The sequence below is a fragment of the Neodiprion lecontei genome, chromosome 1, assembly GCF_021901455.1.
Source record: "Neodiprion lecontei isolate iyNeoLeco1 chromosome 1, iyNeoLeco1.1, whole genome shotgun sequence".
Taxonomy (NCBI): domain Eukaryota; kingdom Metazoa; phylum Arthropoda; class Insecta; order Hymenoptera; family Diprionidae; genus Neodiprion; species Neodiprion lecontei.
In genome coordinates, this window is record NC_060260.1 from 17,390,324 (window position 1) to 17,415,690 (window position 25,367).

The following is a 25,367-nucleotide window of genomic DNA, read 5'->3' on the forward strand; positions in this document are numbered from 1 at the left end:
GATTTTGATGCAAATTGGAAAAACTATAGCCTTTTTTATCCCGCTCTCGAAAGCGTGCACACACCACAGTCCCGCGCGAGTCTTGACAAAGGTCACTTTCGAGGGTTTACCACAGGCCATAGAATGAATATAAACATCTGTTCTTTTGGATTTCAAAGCTCTAATGCTTTCTATTGACAAATATGTGAAGCTTTACCTCGGATGATAACTTTCGGTTTTGGGGGTTTTGGCCAGGAATTCGGACTTTCGGACCACTGTGGAGCGTCAACCACACACATACACACATATACTTACGGAATTTTGAAAAAAATGTGTTTGCTCGACGTTTTACGACATTTTGAACACATTGGCATGAAAATCTTTTTAGACGCATTAATTCCACTTGCGGATGGCAAAGTTCGCTCAAAGTTTTATTCGGAATCGACCGAATGTCGAACTCATTTGATTATCGGCAAACCCCGTAAAAACTTATTGTATTTATATTTAGAAATTTTCTACCTGAAAATATATTTGGCATAGAAAAGAAAAATTGTGATCTCGTTTTTATTTATATTGTTTGGGATATCCCGAAAAGTTTTTTTTTCAGCAAACATGCATTTTTATAACATGAAAACTTGTCTGATCGAAGTTAAGATTGATTTGCGTAAAATATTTCCAATTTTTCGGCACTTATGATGGTGTAACTCCCGAACAAATGGGAAGTCCATAATTTCCTTCGGAGGAAAACTTTATTGTAATTGGTCGAATGCAAGTGAAAAATTTCAGGAAAATTAAAGGTGTCGCAATTCAGAAAATTTTGATTTTTTTTTCGAAAAAATTTTAGAATTGTGTGGTTTGAAAAATTTTCAAAAATTTTTTTTCAGAAAGCCTGGACTTATTGACACATTTTATACTTTTATCATTTTTTGAAAAGAATGAAAGCTCTTGAAGATAGAGCCAGTTGGAAAAAGTCTGTTTCGAGTAAGTTGAAAAATTGGAAAATTCATAAAATCGACACAGGTGGCCTAATTGAAGAACGGCCGAACACGTGTTCTTTTTTTTCGATAGACCAATTAAGACAAAAATTGACACCAAGATCGGCGTCGGTGACCTTCACCGATTAGGTGAAATGGTGTGGAATACCTCATACATGTCTTACGTTTCTATCTTATTTATTTTTTTTTTTGTTTTTTTTCTTTTGAACAACGAAAACCTTGAAACTTTTGTAATACATGTCCTACGATTCTAAAATATTATTTCACAACTCTTAGAAAAAATTTGATAAATACTTTTGTGTATGATACATATCTTAAATTCCCAGAATTATTGTATGTTTTAGAGAGCTGTAAACAACAGCATGCAACGAAGTAGTAGTATTAGTAGTGTATCTAGTTAATGTACAGCAGAAGAAAAAAATAAAAGCTTCGTGAAAAAATTTATACAATTTTCTTAAAGGTCATGAAACGTAGAATAACTGGAAACTTCTTCGAAAGTTTTTGTTTGTTGAGTTTTTGAAATTGGTCCTTGATCACGTTCAATAGTCGCACGGTACATGTTGGTAAGAAGGAGACGCGGCATACATTGTCCAGGTACGGTGTACAAATTAGGCAAGAGTCGACGCATCTTTGAATTCAATTTGACCATACTGGCCAGGGGGAGTTCACTCTTTACCCCCACTCCAAGCAATTTTGGCAGGCTGCAGGAGTAAGGCGCGACAAGTTACGAAAACAAAATTCTACTAGAAGTGAATATTTTAGAGTGGTAGAACTACTAATAATAATAATGTGCACATGTGCAGCCGGAAAATAATATTCCGCCATTCTTGTATCCTATGTTACTGCGATTACATGTGTAAACATTGGTTATCTTGAATTTTTTTGTGATTTCGAGCATTATTTGTCATTTACTATTTATTATTGATTTGTTATTTTTATTTAAAATTATTTATTTTTGGAGCTGACTTTTATTGCTATTTAACTATTTACAACTGCAATTTTTAAAATCATATTCTCTTTCATTTAAACTTCTGCGCTTAAATTTTCTCCAATCACATTACTCGGTAGAGGGCGCTCTTAACATCCTAAGTAATGCTGACATGTTACTATACTCTAGCAAGAAATAACTATAGAAATATAGTAACTGCGAATTTTTAAATATTGTGTTGGTACAGTGTACTCCTGCAGCCTGCCAAAATTCGGTCCCATCTAAAAGTATTGAGTGAACTCCCCCTGATACTGGCTGCCCAGATACTGCAAGAGCAACCGCTCCTCCTCCATCGTCTGCAGCAATTTCTGGTATTGGGTCTCGTCCTCGTTCAGCAGTCGCACAATCCGTGCCAGTAAGAATACGCTGAATTCGTCATTCAGATCTGTGACGACACGATGTACGAACCTCGTTTGGACTCGTCGAATGTTGGTGACTCTGTAGATTTTGAAAATTTCTAGCTCCGTCAATTTCTTCGTCGGCAGAAATTCGTTCATGCTTGCAACTTTGTTCAATTTTGTGAAATCCATTTTTTTTAAATGTTTAGCAGTTACGTGTTTTTTCATAAATTTAGATTTGCGAACTTTTTTGTCACTTTGTTGAGTTCTGACTTCTGGTTTATAACGGTTTTCAAGTCGTGAATATTTTTTAAGAACAGATCGATTCGCTGTTTTAGTTCTGCTTTATTTTAAGCTCTCCTTATGAGAGCTGAAGATGCAAGACTGTCTTTCTGACCTGAAATTCAGTCTTTTATAGCCGTATTCCTCCCACCAGGCACACAGAATCATTGAAAAACTTCTAGAAGCTACCGAAATGAGGTGTCTTCGATTGTACGTTAGAACATTCCAGAATTCAACGTCGCACCGCAATCCATTATCGGCAGGCCGCTCACCATTAAGTAGAAACTCGTCGGACGATTCAGAGTATCATTTTCGTCGGACGAATCCAAGAATCTTTCAGGGTCAAAGAAGCTTTTTCTCACGGTCCCGGACCGCTCGCCGTCAAGTCGAAACTTATCGAACGCATTGTTTGTCAGCCTACATTCGTTCAGGGTCGAAGCAACCGCATACAAATTTCAGAACCTTCCAGAATTCGACGTCGTACCGCAATCCGTTGACCACTCACCGTCAAGTCGAAACTCGTCAGACCATTCCGAGTATTGTTTTCGTCGGACGTCTGAAATTCGTTTAAGCCCAGAGCGGGTCTTTCTGAATTCAACGTCGCACCGAAATCCTTTGACCGCATGCCGTTCACCGTCGAGTCGAAACATGTCGGACGAATTGTTCGTCAGTCTAGATCCGTTCAAGGCCGTGAGAATCTTCTCGAACCTTCTTGAAGCTCTCAAAACCTGACACATGCCAGGATTCTCAGTCGAATGTTCGAGGATCTACGGGGTCCGCTCGAACGCCTGGGGATTCACGGAGTGCGCTCGGTAATGCAGTTATCGTTCCCGCTCGATGAGCATGATTTTCTTCACCGACAAAGAGCACAATTTATCCCACAAGGGGTCACACCACGGCAATTTCAGACATTTTTTACCAACGATCATGGTCATTTGGAGGATTTTTGAATGACGATCATGGTCATTTAGAGGATTTTTTATCAACGATCACGGTCATTTGGGAGATTTTCTTACCGACGAACGGTCGGCAGAGCACGTTTTGTCTTACGAGAGTGGGGGTAACCTTCAAGAGTTTGCGTCCGGGATGCACGTATAGGCGGATTGGTCGGCTTGGTCAGTAAAGAAGGTGTTTTTATCCAGAACTCTCCTTGTTATACTACTAAGAGCACATTGACATATTTACAGAAATTTTTTCGGGGTTAGAAAAAGCCGGATTACGGATTAATTTGCTTAGATGTGATGTTTTTAGAAACGAAATAGAAATACTAAGTTTCAAGATAAGTAAAAAAGAATCACACGCAAGCCCGTCAAAAATGGAAGCAATAGAAAACGCACCAATACCTACTAACGTCAAATAATTAGAAGCATTCTTAAGATTAGTAAATTTTCATGAGAGATTCTTGCAAGATAGAGCAGACTACATATGGCCATTATACGAACTGCTTAAAAGTAAAAAATGGTTAGGGACCAATAGGTGTCAAAAAGCCTTTGATTAGGTCGAAGAACAAATAATATCCGATAAGATATTAACATTATACGACCCTAATGATCAATTATTACGCACATACGATGCGAGTGATATCGGCTTATCAGCCATCTTATCACACAGATTTCACGATGGTTCGGAGAGACCAATGGCATTTGCTTCAAAAATCTTCCCAAAAAATGAACGTCACAGAGCCATAATAGATAAAGAGGTTGGGGCAATAATATTCTGTCTCAAAAAATTCTATCAGTACATTTGCTATAATGAGATTATATTAAAGACTGATCACGAACCCTTGAAGTTCATCTTCGGGAATAAGAATATGTCAACCACGATTCACAGTCGACTTCAACGTTGGGCATATTTCTTATCAGGTTATAAATATACATTAATCCTTCATATAAATATACAATCGAAGTGGTTAAATCAAAAGCCAACGGAAACTACGACGCATTATCCAGACTGCCAATAAAAGACAAGACACATGTTTTCGAAAATGTATATACCTGCATTAATTATATTCAAAATAATTGTTCAAACATTGATTTCAAGACAGTTGCTACAGCGACATCTAATTATAAAACTCTAAAGAAAATCGTGCATTACGAAAGAAACGAGTGGCCAAAAACAGCGGACTTGCCTCCTATAGAGAATAATTTCTTCAAAAAACGCCGCGAATTAGAAATAGAAAATGGCAGTTTAACATTGGGTTATAGAATTGTCATACCAGAGACATTGCGAAAATACATTTTGAAAGAATTACATTCGTCACACATGGGTGGAGTAAAAGTGAAGCAGCTGGCTACAAATTATTCTTGGTGGCCGTACTTAGATGGAGATATCTAAAATTTAGCCAATAGCTGTAAAATTTGCTTAGAAAATAGACCAGAACCGACGAAAACATCACTAACACCTTGGCAATGGCCGAGCACCCCTTGGTCAAGAATGCATATCAATTTCACCGGTCCTTTCCACAATTGCATGTTTTTGATAGTGGAAGATGCGCATTCAAAATGGACTGAAGTAACAAACATGAAAAGAGACACAACTATACAAAAGCTGTTTAAAGTATTAGAGGAAATTTTCTCTAGATACGGTATCCCAAAGCATTTGGTATGAGATAACGGCCCGCAATTGTCAAGTGATGGATTCAGAAAGTTCTTGAAAATGTACAAAATCAAAGACATGTTTTCTCCGCCTTACTATCCAGCCACCAACGGCGCAGCGGAAAATTTCGTTGAAACCGTAAGAACGAAAGTTGACAAAATGATCAAAGACGGATATCCTCTAGACTCTGCAATGAGCAGATTATTAATCGATCACCGTAACACTCCACACGCTACTACGAATAAAACACCATCAGCATTAATGTTCAAAAGAGAAACACGCACAAGATTTGATTTATTAAGATGCGATATAGTAGGCACAGTATAAAAAAATCAATTTGATCAAAAACGATTCAAACATGGCAATAGAAAAAACACATTCTTTGATAACGAAATAATTGACGCCAAAGATTATCGCAAAGACATAAGTAAAAACTCGAAAGCCGCTATAGTTGAACAGCTTTCACTTGTTAGTTGTAATATAGGTACGATTCGACGATGGATTTGTAACAAACCGTCATAAAAATCAGATTTTTCGGACTGGCTTAGGTCACGATCTTAGAAGAGCGGGATGTGTAAATTGTAATGAACCTCACCGCAAAGATAAGAATACTACCGTAAATGACGAGGGGAGAAATATTGTCAGTGAAAAAAGTGATGAGTGTTTAAGCGAAAATTCAAAAAGCCAAGCAGCAAAAAATGATTCAGCGAAGCGCAGATACACGAAGCGCAATTATGCAATGGAGGGCGAGCATCCGAAAAATGAATAATTCTTTGAAACAGATCCCTTGATCACATATAGGTTTATTCAAGCCAGTTAATGACTAATTCTAATCAAGAAAATGTTATTTTCCCCCAAGTAGTATTAATTATTGGCGTCAAATAAAAAGCTCGTTTCTGAAAAATAAATAATTTTTCGAGACAGATTCCTCGATCACATGTACGTTTATTCGAGCCAGAGATTGATTCATTTGATTCGAGAAACTGTTATTTTCTCCCAAATAGTGTCAATTATTGGCGTAGAATCAAAAAATTCTCCCTATTTCAATTTTTTTGTTTCATTATTCCGTGGGTCAGTTATTTATTCACAGTAAGTCTATATTTTCCTGGGCTGCCTCTACAGCTATTTGTGCGTCATTCAAATATTATTGTTATATTATCTAACTCATATAGTCAGTCATTATTCCTTCACTTTGTGTACTTCTGTGAAACATATCTGTGATTTTATTGTGGTATAATACTTACATATTTTCACTATAGTTCCTTCTAATTTTGCACATGATGATTTCTCAATTGTCAGAAATGTATTTTCCAAAAATCATTATTTCATTTACATGAGTGCGAATTTGGCAGACAAAACAATTTGAAAAAAATAAATAAACTCGGGCAATAATTACAAAATTGAAATTAAAAAAAATGCACATTCTAAATTTTTAATTTTCTAAACATGCATTTTTTTCTTTTCCACTTATTACCTTTTTACTTGCTGTTTTATTAATTCAAAAATGTCATTAATATCTGCTAAGTTCACACTCATTTGTTTACACATTTGTTGATTTGATTGCTGTGAACGAATCTGCCTTTCATTTTCATTTTATATTACTTTTACTATTCATTGCGGAGGACAGTGTTTCAACATGGCTTGTAAAAGATACATTCATTACATATCATCAGGGTACTTTCCGACTTTACATTATTTAAAAAGTGCGCCAAAGCAAAGCAGAAATTCGTCGATAGATGTCAATTTCTCTATCACTTTTGACGCTTCCTTTAGAATTTATCCTTCGCTACTGTAGCGCCACCCTTATATTCCGCGTATAACATAGAGTTCAGTCAGCGAACTCTGCGCGATAGGTCGACGCAAGGCGCCTAGCAACGAACGCGCATGCTCGGTGGCGCGCGTGACTCGGTAATCCGGACATGTCTTTCTTTCCTGTTTCGTCCGTGGCGGGATGAGGTTCGTGTTGAAGACCGAGCTACGCATTAACCAATTGTGGGCACGTGTCTCAGATAAAAGATAGAGAAAGCCACGGTCTTCTACACAAAATTCCGTGAGAACAATGGACGAAGAAACCCGAACAGTGCTAACCGGCCGAGGATTGATAGAATGTATCCGAATATTTTAAGGATAGTACATTTTATATATCGTATTCATAATGTTCACTTCCAGCTTGTATATTCAATTCAGACCCACGTGGATATGAAACGTAGCCGAGGCTATAGATTCATTGAACAAACTGGATATCGCCGCTATTGTCCTACAATTTTTTTGGAATAGGTTTTCACAAATTTACTTTGGCTCAATTTACACAGATTCAACTAAAAATCTACTCATATAGAATTTGATTTGGGGCAATGATATATTGATTCGTTTTACCGAAATTTCTACCACATTAAATAAATTTTGCTTGAACAGAAAGATATTTTTGAAGAAGATTTATCTTGACCTTGGAGATTTGTTGATTAAAGTTATTCTTGGATATGAAGGTCACAAAACAAAACACTCTTTATCGTGTTAACGTTTCGGCCCTGGTGGGGGCCCTCCTCAGAACAATTTTATTTAAATATCTGTCACGAACAAAATAAAAAATAAAAAATGATATACAAATAGGTTTGACAAAGTAAGACATATTGATGTAAATAATATGCAAGGTGTTGAAGCAAATATAAAAGAGAGATTACCTCATATGCGATAACACTTCCAATTACATAAATGCGTGTTGATGATTGAAGAATAAATAGAACAAAAAGGCAAAAACGACAAAATACGAAACACACTACGTTAGCGACACGTAACTCCCACGAATTCATAATTATAGTTGGTTTGTTAAAAGAATTAAAATACACAGCCGTTATGGTTGAGTCAAAGCACATGAGCACAGTGGAACGTCTAGTGTGTAGTGGGAAGAGGTCGATCTCAATAGTTATCAGAGCAACGCAGAGTCAACGGGTTAAACGGAAAACAAAATTTTTTTTTTGTGTTAAGAAGATAATATCGAGAGCAAGCTCAGTCGGTAATGGACAAATTACGATGGTCGTATCACAGAGGTGTAAATATTGCTTAGGTGTTCTATGTCTTGTTTACGGTTGACAGAATTAGGATGTGCTACAATATTGCACATTTCCAACAGAAGCCTATTATAATACAAAGGTTCAACATCAATAATACTAGCTTGAGAATAGTTAAAAGAGTGGTCGAAATCGATGGCATGTCTCGTCAATGCGGTATAATTATCCTCATGTTCGTGGATATTGCGTCTATGTTCAGTTATCCTGGTGTGTAGTTGTCTACTAGTTTGGCCTATGTAAGCCTTGTTGCAATGATTGCAAGGTATTTTGTAAACTACACCCGAGCGATTGACCAGGGGTAGGGGGTCTTTACCCGAATCAAACATCGAGGATATATCATGTGCGCATTTACCCACAAATTGAATTTTGTATTTGGAGAATGTTCTATTAAGAGACTCAAACAAACCCGCTACATAAGGGATGGAAATATAGTTTTTTTGAATGGTCTGTGTAGTATCAAAGGAACCAATAAGGAAGGAAGTAAATCAAAGGAACCAAGATCTTCCAAAACAACAATAAGGACTTGCTTTTCTTGAAAGCGGATAAGGGAAACAAGACTGTTGTTATGAACAAACCAATGTACGAGGCCAAAATGTTGCAACAACTATCTAACATTAATTCCTATAAAGTGGTTAGATATGATCTCACTTCTACTTTGCAGCAAGAAACAAAAAAACTAACAACCGATTGGGTCAATAGCAAATTCATCTCTTATCAATCAAGACGTCAAATTGCTAAAACGGATTGTCTACCACCTAGAGCTTATGGACTACCGAAAATCCATAAACCTGATACACCGGTACGAATCATTGTGTCCTTCACTGATAGTCCGACGATTAATTTGGCTCGTTTCCTTAGTAAATGGATAGGTAATAACATCATACCACCTTTGTCACGGATAAGAGATAGTTTTGCGTTGGTGAATGCTATTAGGGACCTTCGTCTTCCAGCTGATTATATTTTAGTTTCACTGGATGTTATATCCTTATTCACTAATGTACCACAAGATCTGGCAATCAACGCTGTCAAACAGCGCTGGCATCAGCTGGTGGACAAAATTCCGGTCCCACGTAATGAACTCTTAAAAGCATTACAAATATGTTTTAAGGCTGCCATATTTAAATTTAACCACAACATATATGCCCAAACGTTTGGCTTACCTATGGGCTCACCGCTCTCTCCAATTTTGTCTGATTTGGTTTTGGATGACCTTGAACAACACTGTCTTAATAAACTAGACTTCAAGCCTTCATTCTTTTTCAGATACGTAGACGACATAATTACAGCTGTCCCTTCGCATAAAGTCGCAGAATTGCTTTCTGTTTTCAATAGTTTCCATCCGAGACTACAATTTACGTCCGAATTAGAGTCTAATCACCAAATCAGCTTTTTAGATGTCCTGATTATCAATGACAATCAGCTCATTAAAACTGATTGGTTCCACAAGGCTACTTGGTCACAAAGGTATTTAAATTACCATTCTCACCATCCCAAATCATACAAAATTGGAACGATCAATTGCTTAGTTGACAGAGCGATTCGACTCTCAAGCATGGAATTTCACAATAAAAATTTGTCCTTGATTCAGCAGGTACTATTTAAGAACGACTATCCATCTCGCCTGCTTAACAAACATATAAAGTTCAAATATGATTCCATCTTGGCATCTACCAGCCCTAACAACAATCTCGATACAACTACTACACAGACCATTCAAAAAAACTATATTTCCATCCCTTATGTAGCGGGTTTGTTTGAGTCTCTTAATAGAACATTCTCCAAATACAAAATTCAATTTGTGGGTAAATGCGCACATGATATATCCTCGATGTTTGATTCGGGTAAAGACCCCCTACCCCTGGTCAATCGCTCGGGTGTAGTTTACAAAATACCTTGCAATCATTGCAACAAGGCTTACATAGGCCAAACTAGTAGACAACTACACACCAGGATAACTGAACATAGACGCAATATCCACGAACATGAGGATAATTATACCGCATTGACGAGACATGCCATCGATTTCGACCACTCTTTTAACTATTCTCAAGCTAGTATTATTGATGTTGAACCTTTGTAGTATAATAGGCTTCTGTTGGAAATGTGCAATATTGTAGCACATCCTAATTCTGTCAACCGTAAACAAGACATAGAACACCTAAGCAATATTTACACCTCTGTGATACGACCATCGTAATTTGTCCATTACCGACTGAGCTTGCTCTCGATATTATCTTCTTAACACAAAAAAAAAATTTTGTTTTCCGTTTAACCCGTTGACTCTGCGTTGCTCTGATAACTATTGAGATCGACCTCTTCCCACTACACACTAGACGTTCCACTGTGCTCATGTGCTTTGACTCAACCATAACGGCTGTGTATTTTAATTCTTTTAACAAACCAACTATAATTATGAATTCGTGGGAGTTACGTGTCGCTAACGTAGTGTGTTTCGTATTTTGTCGTTTTTGCCTTTTTGTTCTATTTATTCTTCAATCATCAACACGCATTTATGTAATTGGAAGTGTTATCGCATATGAGGTAATCTCTCTTTTATATTTGCTTCAACACCTTGCATATTATTTACATCAATATGTCTTACTTTGTCAAACCTATTTGTATATCATTTTTTATTTTTTATTTTGTTCGTGACAGATATTTAAATAAAATTGTTCTGAGGAGGGCCCCCACCAGGGCCGAAACGTTAACACGATAAAAAGTGTTTTGTTTTGTGACCTTCATATCCAAGAATAACTTTAATCAACGAAAGATATTTTTCTTCAAACAACTACGCATTTATTAATCGAATGAAAATAGCTTATGTAGTGCAACGTGGCATTTTTGATACCCGTTACAAGGGTCTCCTTGAACCCTGAGCGGAACCAAAATTTGGGAATTTCCGAAATTGAGTCCCGAAGTTTTTGCAAAAGAACGCCAGGACTAGAGTCACGCATCCGAAACTACGAGAGGGGACACCTTAGCGAATAGCGTAAGATATTTCAGGTTTTTTGTTTTTTTTATTTTTCGAGCTACAACGGCATCAGGCAAGAAGTCGACACCGAATTCAAGGAAATCGCGAAGTGGCGGACTATCGACAATCGCGAGGGTAGGATGTCGAGGCTGCGGAGGGGGAGCCGACGCAGATCCTCGCGTCGCGGGAATCCAAGGTGGACGCAATTCCCGCTGACGGCCGGCGCGTCGCAGCCTCTCCCACTTCACCCCGCCAACAATTGACCAGCGAACTTGCGACGGACCGACTAGCGACGAGAGAGCACCACGCTCACCGCCAAGACGTCATGGAGCTGCGCGGAGGATGAGATTGCGATCTAGCTTTAAGTTCTGCGCAGCGATGCTATTGAAGGTACGCGTCGAGTTGCGCGATCGACGAAATCGATGACAGATCGATTATTGCGTATTTTTGTGGGTATGACGTCACGTATAGGGTCGCGTATCGAGATCCGTGTTGCGGCAGGTCGTAGGTTTTTGAAACCAGTCTAGTTCTGGCGGTCGTGATAAGTAGTCACGTTTTGGGGAGTTTCGCGAAGTAATGGACTCGCCCAAAAATCGCGAGGGAAATGGAAAGGGGGTTGTAAGGATGTAGAAGGTAAGCGCTGCTTCTATCCCCGCGATTGAATTTCGAGCATAATTACGAAAAGGCTTGCCGAGTAACGGATAGCCGTTTTGAATTTGCGTTGTAGAAAAGTACTCGAAATTCTTTTGCCGCTTCTGTTGCTTGATGACCGTAGCCTGAGTACGCGTGTTAGAGTAGAGTAAATTTTGAGTTCCTGAGAAAGTTGAGTAGAGTCACGGGTTTTAGTTGAGTCTCTCTCGTTTGTGAAATCAACTATAGCCGAATTTCGCTGTACCGGGTCGAGCCGCGTTATCGGGTTTTTCAGTGTCACCTCTCGAGTAGGTCGGGAAGTGCCGAATTGGAGTGCTCGGATTAGCGGGTAACGTTTTGGAGGATTTTGAGTAGATTTGATTTCGGATGCGTTGCGATTGCGTATAGTTTAGGTTACGTTTAGTTGCGCCTGCATTGAGTTCCGTACCCGTTCGTTAGGATAATGTAAATTGAGTTGTGTAACCTTGAGCTCGTGTTTAGTTGAAGTTAAATTTAGTGGTGCTTGCTCTTACAAGGGGAGTGTCAAACTTGGGAATCACAGATTTCCATCACTTTTATATATATTGTAGGGCAGGGTCCCCTCAATAAATATATAAAGCGGCAAGACGCCATTCGTTTTTGTTATTGAGAAATTTCAACTCAAAGTTCTATATGTAACTTAAGTAGAAAGAACCTTTTTACCGGTTGCAGCAATAGTTCCGTGGCGTAGCGGTAACGCTCTTGCTTACTGAGGGACCGAACGGCTGTTCAAGTTCCGTTAGAGTTACTTTTTTTTTTTTTTTTATAAATTATTTAATACAAAAATAAATAATTAATAATTAATATTTCTATAAATTATTTTTTTATTTTTAAGTTAGGAAAAAATACAAAAAATGATAAAAATAGGATTTGTAATAATTATAATAACAAAGTAATCAATATTATCAAAAATAAAGTCGCTCAGTAAGCAAGAGCGTTACCGCTACGCCACGGAACTATTGCTGCAACCGGTAAAAAGGTTCCTTCTACTTAAGTTACATATAGAACTTTGAGTTGAAATTTCTCAATAATAAAAACGAATGGCGTCTTGCCGCTTTATATATTTATTGAGGGGACCCTGCCCTACAATATATATAAAAGTGATGGAAATCTGTGATTCCCAAGTTTGACACTCCCCTTGTTAGTTAAGTTGCCGTTTAGTTAATATAGTGTTTATTCGAGTTGAGGTGATGTATAGTCGAAATTGCCGTTGCGTTGAGCAGCGGTTGAGACGAGAAGTTTGAGTATTGAGTTTTAGTTGCGTTTGAAATATAGTAACGTTTGCGGATTCGTTGAGTTGAGATAAGTAGAAAATAAGCTTTAGGTAAGTTATGTTGTCGCGTTTAGATTTAGGACAGCTCGCGGTAGCGTTAAAGCTCCGAGTCGGGTGAGATCTCAGGTGAGATTGAGAACGCCGTCTGTTCGGTAGCCCGACGGCGCACCGTCGAGTGATTAGTTTTAGTTTCGGTTTTGAGTGATTAATTCTAGTTTCGGTTTCGAGCTATAATCGCCATGGAGAAAAAATGGCGAATTTGTCAATTCAGAATTGCGTATGAAGATTTTGAGATCGTTGAGTGACATTTCAGTTAGGGAGCCGCGAGCTCAGTAGAGTAAGAAATAGAGTAGGTTACGTGTAATTTTCTGTTTATTTTTAGAATCGCGATGAGCGCCTTTTGGATTATTTTTTTTTTGTTTTTGTATCACCGCTATTGGGAAATATGAGATTTTATTTTACTTATTTTGTTAAATAGCGTGTGTATTTCGAGTGTCTCTCTCTCTCTCTCTCCAAAAATTACCCCTCCTCTCTCCGCGGTACTGATCTATCGAGCATATGCCCGAGGTATAGCGCATTAATGATTTCGAGGCGTGTTAATCATGCCAGGCGCCCAACAAAACTTCGTGATATTGTTTTTAGATCCAGGGTACATCGTGGACGCGAAATTATTGTGCACGCGGTAAGTTCTCGGTCATTTTCTCCGAGTGACCGAGGAGCGGGAAAAATCCATGTCACAGTAGGTATAATAAACATGCGAAGCTGCCGCCATTTCTGACGTAGGTATAATAAAGATGCGAAGCTGCCACCATTTTATGTTAATGCCCTTCATACGCAGCTTGAAAGTACATAGAAACATGCAAACTACATTTGTATCTGCATCCATAGAATATACACTGAGATAAGAGTATTTTCTATTAACAAACTTATACCAGGATATGGCGGAGTGAATGTATAGTTATTATTATGAAATTTCAATTCAGCCAAATAATATTCATTACCGAGTTTTTTATTCAACTACTGACATATTTCTATCGAGCTTTATTTGAAATAACTAAATCTTATTTGGCTCCACGAAATTTTTCTTCTCCATTTTATTCTACTGCTTACTATTAATCAGTTGAAAATTTTGAGAAATCAATTTTTCAAATGAAATAAGTTCCACTGAGGTGACTTGAAGGTAAGATTCATTCATTCAAATAGTGCGATTATTAGAAACAAAGTTGTCTCTGGATTCTATCAATATTAGGGCGGTCAAAGTTTCCAATTCCTGCAACACTGCGGACGATACCACATAGACAGGAGAATACGAAAACCGATGCTGTCACAGGCCGACAGCGAAAAAAAATCTTTGTTTTGTATCGCAGCGAAGTCAAATAAGAGGGGCCGGAGACTGTGAGGATTGACGCCGTAGCCCTACGCCCAAAGTTTTCCTTGTCCATAGGGCCTCGACGTCATTCCTCGCCGTCTCAGGCAGTCGCCTCGTCTTTGACTCCGCTGCAATGCAAAACTAAGAATTTTCTTCTCTGTAAGGTTGTGACAACGTTGGTCTTTGTATTCTTATACGTCAATGTGGTACCATTCTCAGTATTGCAGGAATTGGAAACTCTGACCGCCCCGATATTGAAAGAATCCAAAGAACCTTGTTTCTAATAATTTCACTGAATGAATGGATAACTCTTACCTCCAAGTCGCTTAAGTGAAAGTTATTTTGTTTAAAAAATTAAATCCCTCAAAATTTTCAACCCTTGCTAATAATCAGGTTATTTCATTTGAATATTAGTTACTATCCCACCGTCTTGACTTGCTGCGCTACGGTAGAGCCGGCTAGTAAATATCAACCTGAAATTCAGGTGCGATTGCGGCTGCCAGCCTTACTAACCCTGTTCATGTTACCTCCAGTCATATACAGGGTGAGTCAGTCAAAACGGCCAGAATGGGAGGAGCTCAGTTAACGGATCAGGCCGTACCTCTTAGCCAATCTGGAGCGAGTCAATTGAAACACCGAGAATGGGAGGAGCTTTGTTGACGGATTGGACCGTAGCCCACGTGTTGATATCAAAGTAAAGTTTGCAGTCTGCGTACAGGTGTTCAGTGGTAATACGAAATAAAGTCACGATATGACAACAAGTGAGGCAATAAACTCTTATTATGATCCCTCATTAGTTGTCATATCGTGACTTTATTTCGTATTACCACTGAATACCTCTGGGCAGACTGCGGACTATACTTTGATATCAACACGCGGGCTACGGCCTAATCCATCAACAAAGCTCCTCCCATTCTCGGTGTTTCAATTGACTCGCTCCAGATTGGCTAAGAGGTACGGCCTTATCCGTTAACTTAGCTCCTCCCATTCTGGCCGTTTTACCTGACTCACCCTGTATACAAATTCATCCCAATCTTCTGTGTCTTTTGAATACCGCTGTATCGTTTTCTTGACTGACTCGATCGAGTTTGTTAGGGAGTTAGATTTCATACTTCTAGTATCAATAGAGATGACATTTGTTGTTAAATAGTAGAATACATCTTATAGGGATAAACGTCAGTGACTCTGAATTGACGAAAATGAACCTAGTATACTGATTAAAAATTTTAGTCGATAGAAGTGAATTGATTTAGGTTTGAAAAAGCTTGAACAGGCTTGAATTAATGAAGCTGAAACTAGCAGCTAGAGTTAGCAGTCAAATGTGCTAAACTTCGTACAGATTTATTCACGAAACTTCTATAAAAGTATTAGCTTTGTATTAAATTTCGTACATTTTTTATTCTTGTATGCCATTGTCTCAATTTCATGAATTTCAGCACGTTTGGTTGTAAACTTTGGCTGCCAGCTCCAGATTCATCTCAATATAGGTAGGGTCTGTTGAACCCTGATATAAATCTTCAAGGTTAAAATTACAGCCTATTGATATTTTTTTTTTGTTGCATTCCTGATTCCAGATAACATGATTGATATAGATATATGGTGGGATCTAACACCAGATCTTATAGCTGCTTCAATCAAACCTATTGGCCACCGAATGAAATTCATACGGCTCCTATCGGAGGAAGCAAATACAGTAAGCTATAACGTTCATAGAATACGGAACTGTATGTAAATGATAATATGTTATTGCTTGAAGTGAGAAAAAGCAACTCATTTTTTTTTGTCATTAGAATTTCACGTGTTTATAAATTGACAATAACCGTCACTTGCAGGTTACCATAGATGATAATCATAATGCTTCGTGTAATGGATCTACGAAAATTATTTTAGACCTAGACCTGATAGATCAATCAATTTTTGATACTTTAATTTACGAGTTTAAAGAAGAAAATGTTGAAAAGGGGAAAGATAATATCAAAGAGGCAATCCAGCAACCTTTGAAATCACAAAAAGGTGTTTCAGACCCAGATTCCCCCGCATCGGTTGCAGGGTGTAGTAAAGCTCTTACAAAATTGCCAACCCCACAGCCCTTAAAGCGCCAAAATTGTTCTTCAGGACCAGATTTACTTGAAAAGATCTCAGGATGCAAACCTCTTACGAAATCGGTAATCTCTGTCTCTATTTATATTTCAAGCACTCAACTTGATTAATACAATAGTTCATTCCGATAAATCGTATCTAAACATCAGGACAGAATCACTAAGGTCACATTTATTTACTCGTGTGATTCACCCATCTCAGAAACGAATTAATGAAGTCGTCGCAGAAACATTGTAGTTTGTTAATGCTGCATCATAATGATTTTTATCCTGGCTACTGAGATTATATTAGCAAATGTATTTTTTTGTCACTTCTGTCTCTAGCAACCTTTGATAAAACATTACGTTGTATTTGCTCTGTAGTTGTTGATCGATGTTTGTCTATAATATATGTCTAATCAGTCCTTCTGTCTGTGAACTATTCATAAAGCAGAACTTCTGTTTACAGTGGTTAGAATACATCTTGAATCAATATCCTGACGGAAAACAGGTTTTAGCTGTTTTCAAAAGAGATAACGGATTGTCGTCAAAGTCTACTCGTGAGAAGTTAGCCAATGTAAATGTCAATCAATTGATTTCTGATTATGGAACGGTTAAAAATGATCAATTCAAATCAATTCGATCAAGTTGCAAGCTCAATTAAAGAATTATTCCCGTCAGAGTACTCGGTAGGTAACTTGTATAGAATAATCGTGAATATTTTCCTGTATTGACATCATCAATCCATCCAAATTTCTATTCGTTGAAATAGATTCTTTTTATGATTTTGACAAGGATTTTTCACTTTAGTATTTCCGTTTACTTCTCTCTTTTTTTTACAATATTCTGTTCTGACTAATAGCTCTTTCATTGGATTAACAGGAAATTTACTACATAGCTCCATTTACCGAAACTGCAGCTCAGCATTTTTCCAAAGGCAAGCTACCTTACAGATACAGAAATGTCCGACAATTATGAGACAGAATGGTATGTCAAGTCCCAAAAAAAAACGAACTTTGAAGCTGGCTACTCCAGATTTATCAGATTGTAAGTTTTGTCAACCCCCAAACAGTTATAAATATGTCCTTACGCACACATTATGAAATTGTATTTCATTCATTTTATTAGTAATACCGGAACAGACATTTATTGAGTCGAAAGCCTGCGAATTACTGACAATAAAGTCAACAATCAATTCTTTTATTTACTAGTGATTTACGGTCAAACTAACAATGCTACGTAATGTTAGTAGAAAACTTGTCTTGTAGAGGACAACACGGCGCATCACTTTTGTGAAAAACATTTTACTCTTGAACCTAAAAAGAACGAAAAAATGTCTCACACGACGTAAAGTTTCGTCGATTTAGATTGATTTCATACTTTTATCGAAATCTGTTTGTCAAGAAACATCCACGGCGGTGCCGAAAAACGATGCAGATGAGCTGATTCGGAGATACACCGAAAAATTCTCCGGGCGGTACATTTTGACCAGTCCCCCCCCCCCCCCCCCCCTTAACTTCTACAATACATTCGTGAACTACGCTAGTTTACTATCATGGAAATTATTGAATACATACGCATGAGCAAGGTTATTTTTTTCACATGGATCTTCATGAATCCGGAAAAGGCACGGAGCTTGAAGTGGACTGCAGACTGGTAAGGTGACGTTCTTAGGAGTGCAGCTTACAGATGCTTTTTCACGAATGTCACGAGCCTTTTGTGCAATTATAACAAAACCCACACTTGCGACAGCTTGACCAGCTGGACTTCCGATGACCGCCTCAATATTATAAGCATCCCCTCTACCTGAAGGTCCATACCAATCGTCCCAGACGCCATTGTAAGTACTTCCTGCACAAAAGACTTATATCAGTAAATGTAGGTATGACAGTGAAATAATTTAAAAATTTTAGCCACTGCCAAACGTCGCATATCAGTTGAAAACGACCCCATTTGCGCGCACAATGCTCGAATTTCGTAATCTCTCTAACGAGAAAAAGTAGAAAAATGTTAAAAGACGAAAATTAAAGCTAGAAACCTAAGCGTGAATTTAAGACATTGAGGTGCATATCAAATCCGATTATAAATTTATACATACATAAAAATGTGTAAGAAATGCTGACTAACATGTATACGAAATTCTGTAAATTCAACCATTGGGTATTTGCAAATTACAAACTGAATTTGTTACAAATATCAAAGGATCTGATGGGAACAGACATAGTATGGTAGGCCATCTACTATTGACGTATTTCATCGGGTGACTAGAACCGACATATCTCAATCGACTCTACAAGATATGTATAAGACTTCGTTTACACGACTATTGCGTCTATCGAAATTCATCCGATCTAACAATAAGAGGACGACAAAATACGTCAATTCTAGAATGCCCGCAGAAATGCGTTTGTTGTCATGGGTCGGTCGATATATGATGTGTAACAATAATCAATAAACTGATAAATATAATACATTCTTAAATCGTGAATAAAATAAATCATTAATAAAATAATAAATTATTCACTTCACTAAATTCTTGAAAAAAAGATTAGAATCACCTTCACAGTATACTAGCAGTCCGTTGGTCTGCTAATACGTTCGAGTTCTTTTTTTGGCTAAATTATTAAACATAGCCATATGCTCTCGTTGACTCTTTCGTAGAACTTATCAAAACCTAAAAAACTTTTCAACATAACTTTTCGTTATCTTTCAAAGTTTTGTCAGCGTTTGCATAAGTGTATAATCTCATTGCGACTTGGTTTCCAAATATTGTTATATTTTCAAAACTATTCATCTGGTTGTAACAAAATGTCGCAATAAATCTGGCTAGGAGTTAGGCATCAAGAAGTTAAAGTCATGGCTGGTGAAGCATGCAAGGATCTCGTCGGCGCGATGAGAGACGCTCACGATTTGATGAGCACCCTGTCTCCAGGGCAAGAGCGCAACAGAACGACCGATCATTGGATCAACGTTAGACGAGAAAATATGAAATTTTTAGGTGACATTTCCATGCGTCCAATAATAAACATGATTTCGAAATACCAGATTCAGCACGCAGTCGAGCTCTTGCAGTCTTGGATGGAGAAATTCCGGGAACACCTCATTACCGGAGGTGATGTCAACACTCCTGCGGTGGGTAATAATCGCGCTCAATCGATTAACGCAGACGGCGCTTTCACCAGCTGGCACCGAATCTGTTGTGGTGAGGCAAACCTAACTTGCCTCTTCGTAGAGTTTTAAAGACATCAGTCGAGCTTGCTCTAGCTTTAAATACGCGCGCCGAACAGCCATGACAGGCAAAGACTCATGTAGCCGAGCTATTGTTACGCCAGTTTGTGTTCAAGGCGCGGCTGGGTGAGGATACTTCGTGCTACACTGTCGTAGGACGCAACAGGTGTTTTATTGTAAAAGAAAGTGAAGAGAAGCTAAAGAGTGAGTGAGTGGGAGTTTGAAGATCAGCGAGAAAGAAAATAAACAAGATACGCTGTTAATTTACATTCTGTTTAATTTCTACCAAGTCCACCACGATCCTCTTCCCAAAAGAAATTTGCTTAACTTCGATTGCCGGGAGCCTCGAACGATCATTACGACCCGGTGCCGATATACACCGTAAGCTAGCTGATCACGTGGCCAAGGCTAGGTGGCAAAATAGAAAATAGTCTTTCTGCCGCCCAATAATACGATTATACGTAGTGATAATTCGTTTAATTCATTGGGATAGATAGGCAGCCATTTGTCTGGATTACGATCTCATTTACATTATATTTTGTATCAATCACAAATCTGAGAAACCTTGATATGGAGCCATTTTGTTTGTGCTTAGGATGCGGGAATCAAGCGATTTGAGGCAGCCATACAAACTGATGGGAGAATTGAGGCGAATGGTATTTTATCATCCATATTCGAAAATACGAAGAATAGTGTTGTTACTTCCGTGAAAGGGGTTTACTCCCGAGCGGTAGAAATAAACAGGTTCGGCTTCGCTCTTACGTACTAGGACAACCGGAAGTTAGGATGAAGGTTGAATAACCTCGGGTATGTTTGATATATAGATTATATGTTTATTGCGTAGAAGTTGAGTTAGCGGTAGGAAGGAAGTGTGCTATGTGAAAGATATATAAGAGGTCTAGATGAGACGTTGTTGAGAGTTAAAACCTATTTTAAATCTCCCAAGTGTCCTCAGAAACAAACCGCACGGGTGCAGGAAAGGTGTGAGGATGCTAAAGGAAGGGAATAGAATTAGCTGAGTAAAGGCGATAGTGAGTGGCATGAGTCTAGGTAGAGATAAGAGGACAGCGCAAAGACCGTGATATTAATATAAGAACTGTGGGAGAGTTAACGAGTAGGATAAATAGATAGAGGTGGTACGCCGGACGTAACAGTGTGAAAATGGTGAAAATAGTACAGTCCACCACGCGGAACAATATTAGCTTACCAACCACCGATTCTAACCCCAGTGACTTGGTCCAGTCAGTAGGGATAAGAAAGAAAAGACACACCCTACAAAAGGTAGTGTAGTTATAATTTTGGAATATGTCGTTGAAGTTTGTACTCGGATGAAAAATCCAGTTTGTGACCTCGAGGAATGGTCGCCCTGGCCGCGATCTTGGATGAAAGGTGCTAAAATCTGTTTTTTCCAACATAATACCTCAACGGTTGATCCTACGACTAAAAACGTTCAATACAAACTTGAAGATAATAAAATTTCAAACAATTTTTGTTGTGAACTTTTTTTTGTAAGTCTCACATGTATTGAATTATAGCAGGGAAAGATGGAAATTTGTTTACAAAATAGTTAAATCAGTTTTTTCGTGGTAAATTTCGAAAAAACAAATAACATTATATTATTTTTACTACTTTTTCACACTGAAATAAAATTATATGGCAAAATGTATTCCAAATTGAAATGGTTTTTGTTGCTAGATATAAATGTTCTGCCGTGTCGTGACTTTGTACAGAATATTATTGGTATTCAGCATAAACGTTTCAATTCTCGTTCGGTGGGTTCTGTACAAATGTTTTCAAAAGCAGGTATAAACCGTCCCTCGTCTTACGTTGTTCCTTTTATGACGCTCGAAACGAACGTCCTTTTCTCCCCTCCCTATATCGAAAAAGGGGCATGGCAGCAAACTATGCGCCCGAGGTCCTAGTTCAACTGAGACAGGGTCAGCGAACCAGTGCTATTTCTCCATTACCAATGACAAAGTCACCAGCACCCGAGACCTTATTGAATTTCATTTCATGCAAATGCAAAAAAGGATGCGGTGGAGCATGTGACTGCAGGAAAGCTTAGTTGAAGTGCTCTATTGCGTGCGGATTTTGTAATGAATTATGCAAGAATGCACCAGAAGTTATCATCGAGAGTAAGGTCGAAAATGACACAATATCAATGGAAGCCCAATTTTTTCTGGGCACAGACAACGATCGTTAAACTCGAGTTAAAAGATGACATTGAGGACGAAAACTATAACGAAGACATTAACATCAACCAACCCGGGTAGTCAAAAATGAGAAAAAAATTATATTGTTACAAAGAGTGAAATCACCCGTTTTGCCCCCTTTTAATGATCTAGCAGTCATCATAGATAAAAGACGTTTATAAACCTCTTATGTCTCTGAAAAGAATAAGGTTGCTGTGTCAACCAACATTATTGTAAAATCAGTCTTGTTTCAGACTTAAAACCAGAAACACGTACCCTGCAATTGAAGCTTTTTCTCAGCATTTTATTTACGCTTTTGATTCTGGCTCGATAATTAAACTCACGAATCCATATTCATTTTCGTAACGTCTGAAAACGTTACACTAGTGTCAGAAGTGGAATAAAGAGTTTTAATCGAGTCAATTCAGTGCGTGAAATATTATTAACCATGAGCAATAGTCGTTTGACACACTCTCGTCGAAGGGAAAGTGCCGGAGAAGACCTTCCATCACGGAAAATCCGCGGGTTCCCGAGACAATTTCATCACCTTCAAAGGACCCTTTTCCCGTAACTTCGGTGTTCTCGATCACACAGATCGATCTACTAAGGCTTATGAATCAGCAACAAGAAGCCGTCGAACGACATCAACGGCAGCTTGTAAGATCAATTCATATTATTTTTACTTTTATTTAACATATGAGGCACATATTTTCACACACAGTCACATACAGATACACACACACACTCATTCCAATTTATACATCGTTTTCTGATTTGTCTCGGAGTTCAGTGAGATTTTTGAATAAACAAATATTCAAATTTTGACTTGTCTATGATGCTCGTTTTTTCCCACGTTGGCTCCTGCCCTGGGACTGGAATGCGGAACCGAAGTTGATGATTTCAATATTTTCTCCACGTTAAATCTTGTTTTAATTACTGGCCAGTTTCCGTTGAGTAGATTATAGAGAGATGAGCGGATGACCGGTCCCTTCGACGTCCCAGAGCCAAGAGACCGAGCTCACGAAAGCGAACTCGGTAGTGTGATCGGAGGGGGGGAAATGAGAAATCGAGGATCGATTAATTCTTCGATTATAGAATTCGATTTTCAACCGCGGATAAATTCAAAATTTGGATTTATCACCTTACAAGCTTCTGGATGCAGCTAACCAGCAACAACAACAACTTTTCCAGCTGCTTCTGGTCAAACAGGAACAGCGAAAACAAGAACTCTCCAATCAACAAGAACAGCGGAGATTGGATCGTGAGGCTAAGGAACGTTCGGAGACCAGTCTACACGACCTGTTCCAGACAACTGTAGCGGCTCTTCAGACGGTACATCAGGTGAACGGCTCTGGAGAACTGGCCGTCACCCCGCGAGGTTCCGGAGCTGCTACTCCTCTCCCTTCTCCTATTCCCTCTCCAGCTGTTGGGGAGGTCCAATACCCAGGACAATCCCAAGAAGCTCATAATTCAAGGTCTGTGCCTTTTATTAGAGAAGTGGACGAATCCACAAACCGTGGAACAAGAGTAGATAATGAGGTGATCTTTTCCAAGCCTCTGTTTCATGTTCAGCCTCGCTTTTCTCATCTTAGTCAATTGAATAATTCAAGATAACTAGGGGTTGCTTCTCAAATTTATGAGAAACCCATTTGCTTTTTGAAACCGCCTATGTTCGATGGAAAAGTCTCATGGGCTGAGTACGAGAAACAATTTAATACAATACCAAAGCATGATCAGTGGGACTCCATCATGAAGGCCTACAGCCTTGCCTCTTGTTTGCGAACTCCCGCGTTGAACGTTTTAATAGCATTATCAGAGGAAGAAATTTCAGACTATGACAAACTTAGCTCTGCACTAAAATTAAGATATGGCAATGACCATTCAACAAAACTTTATGCAGCACAATTACAAACGAGGAGACAAGGACGTGACGAGGACCTCGCGTCTCTTAGTCAGGATATAGAACGACTATCTCGAGTAGCATTATCAGACCATGAACCGTCTAGGAATTTATTAGCAACACAGGCTTCTCTGAATGCAATTACTGACCCGTAAATTAAAATGGCCGTTGGGACTTTGGGTCTCACTTCCCTACGGGAGGCAACGGCTGAGGCTCTCGAGGTGGAGGCCATGCGTAAGCAATGTTTTATGTCAAATAAATTTCGCCAAATCGAGGTGTCAAAAGTCACCTCAGAAAGACGCGATTTTGAGCGCTCGGAGAAGACCAAGCCTCGGAATTATAAAAATGAAAAAAGTAATAATAATTTTAAACAAGGAAATCGTGGTTCTTTTCAAGATCAGAATGACAGACGCGAAATTAAAAGCGTAGTTGCATTTGAACAAACTGTATTGTGTTGCTTATTTTGTTAAAAAATTGGTCATGACGCCAATCATTGTTTTCTAATTAAAAAAATTAGTGGAGAACCGATGCAGAGTTCGAATCCAAACTCTTATAACTGGCGTAAGAAAGATATAGAAAAAGGGGAAGCAAATCCTCAGTCGAGTTCTTCAACAGGAACTCGTCCAAAGAACTAATTCCAGATGATTTGTCGGGGCGAAAATCATCGCAGATTGTTAAGAGTGGAAGCCCTCTTAGAAAACAGTTTTCAATTAAAAGTCTACGACAGTCTTGTCTTTACGCGCGCGGTACTGTAAATGGCGTCGATTGTCTATGGGTAATAGACACCGGCGCGGAAGTAACCGTAGTTCGATCGGATCTCTTTAAATCTGATGACCAGATTGTTCCCTCTTTATCTCTGCGGACAGCCACTGGAGAGACGACCCCGGTTTTGAGACAGGTTACTGACCAAATTAACCTTTTTGGGTGTATCGACTATCCACATAAGGTTTTTATAGCAGATATAGAGAATGAAGGTATTTTGGGAATAGACTTTCTTACTAGCTTCAAACAATCGCGAAATAACTCTTTGTACCAATGGAAATGAATTTTGAAAATATGTAAATTTGAACAACTGGTGAATTTGAAAAATTAACGACGGAGCCAGGAATCGAACCTGGTATCTAGAGATGCTTTACCGGAGACTTACTCCACTAGACTACCTAGCCGCCCTGACTCTGTTGTCGTTAATTTCTCTCATAACCAGGGAGTTCAAATTTGTTTTCATGTGCCCGATTTGTATGAGTAAGAATTTCTTCTCTGCATGCACGATGTAAGGAGACTGTAGTGTGTAGATGTTTATGTTTACCCTTTCAATCTTTTGCTTCCGATGAGAAGCCCGTAAGACGGCAATGCCGTCTGATAAATGAGATGCGGGTGTGCAAATCATTAATCTACGAGAGAATTTTGTTGAAAATATGTAAATTTGAACAACTGGTGAATTT

General features: G+C 38.5%; 1 protein-coding gene across 2 annotated transcripts in view; it reads right to left on the reverse strand.

Annotated features, from left to right (window-relative positions):
* The window catches only part of LOC124295602 (arylsulfatase J), an 846,464-nt gene that overhangs the window by 231,425 nt on the left and 589,672 nt on the right, over window positions 1-25,367 (reverse strand). For both annotated transcript variants that reach the window (XM_046746206.1, XM_046746146.1), the window contains one exon: window positions 18,183-18,456. In XM_046746206.1, the coding sequence (XP_046602162.1) occupies window positions 18,183-18,456 (274 nt within the window). The remainder of the gene's footprint in view (window positions 1-18,182; window positions 18,457-25,367) is intronic.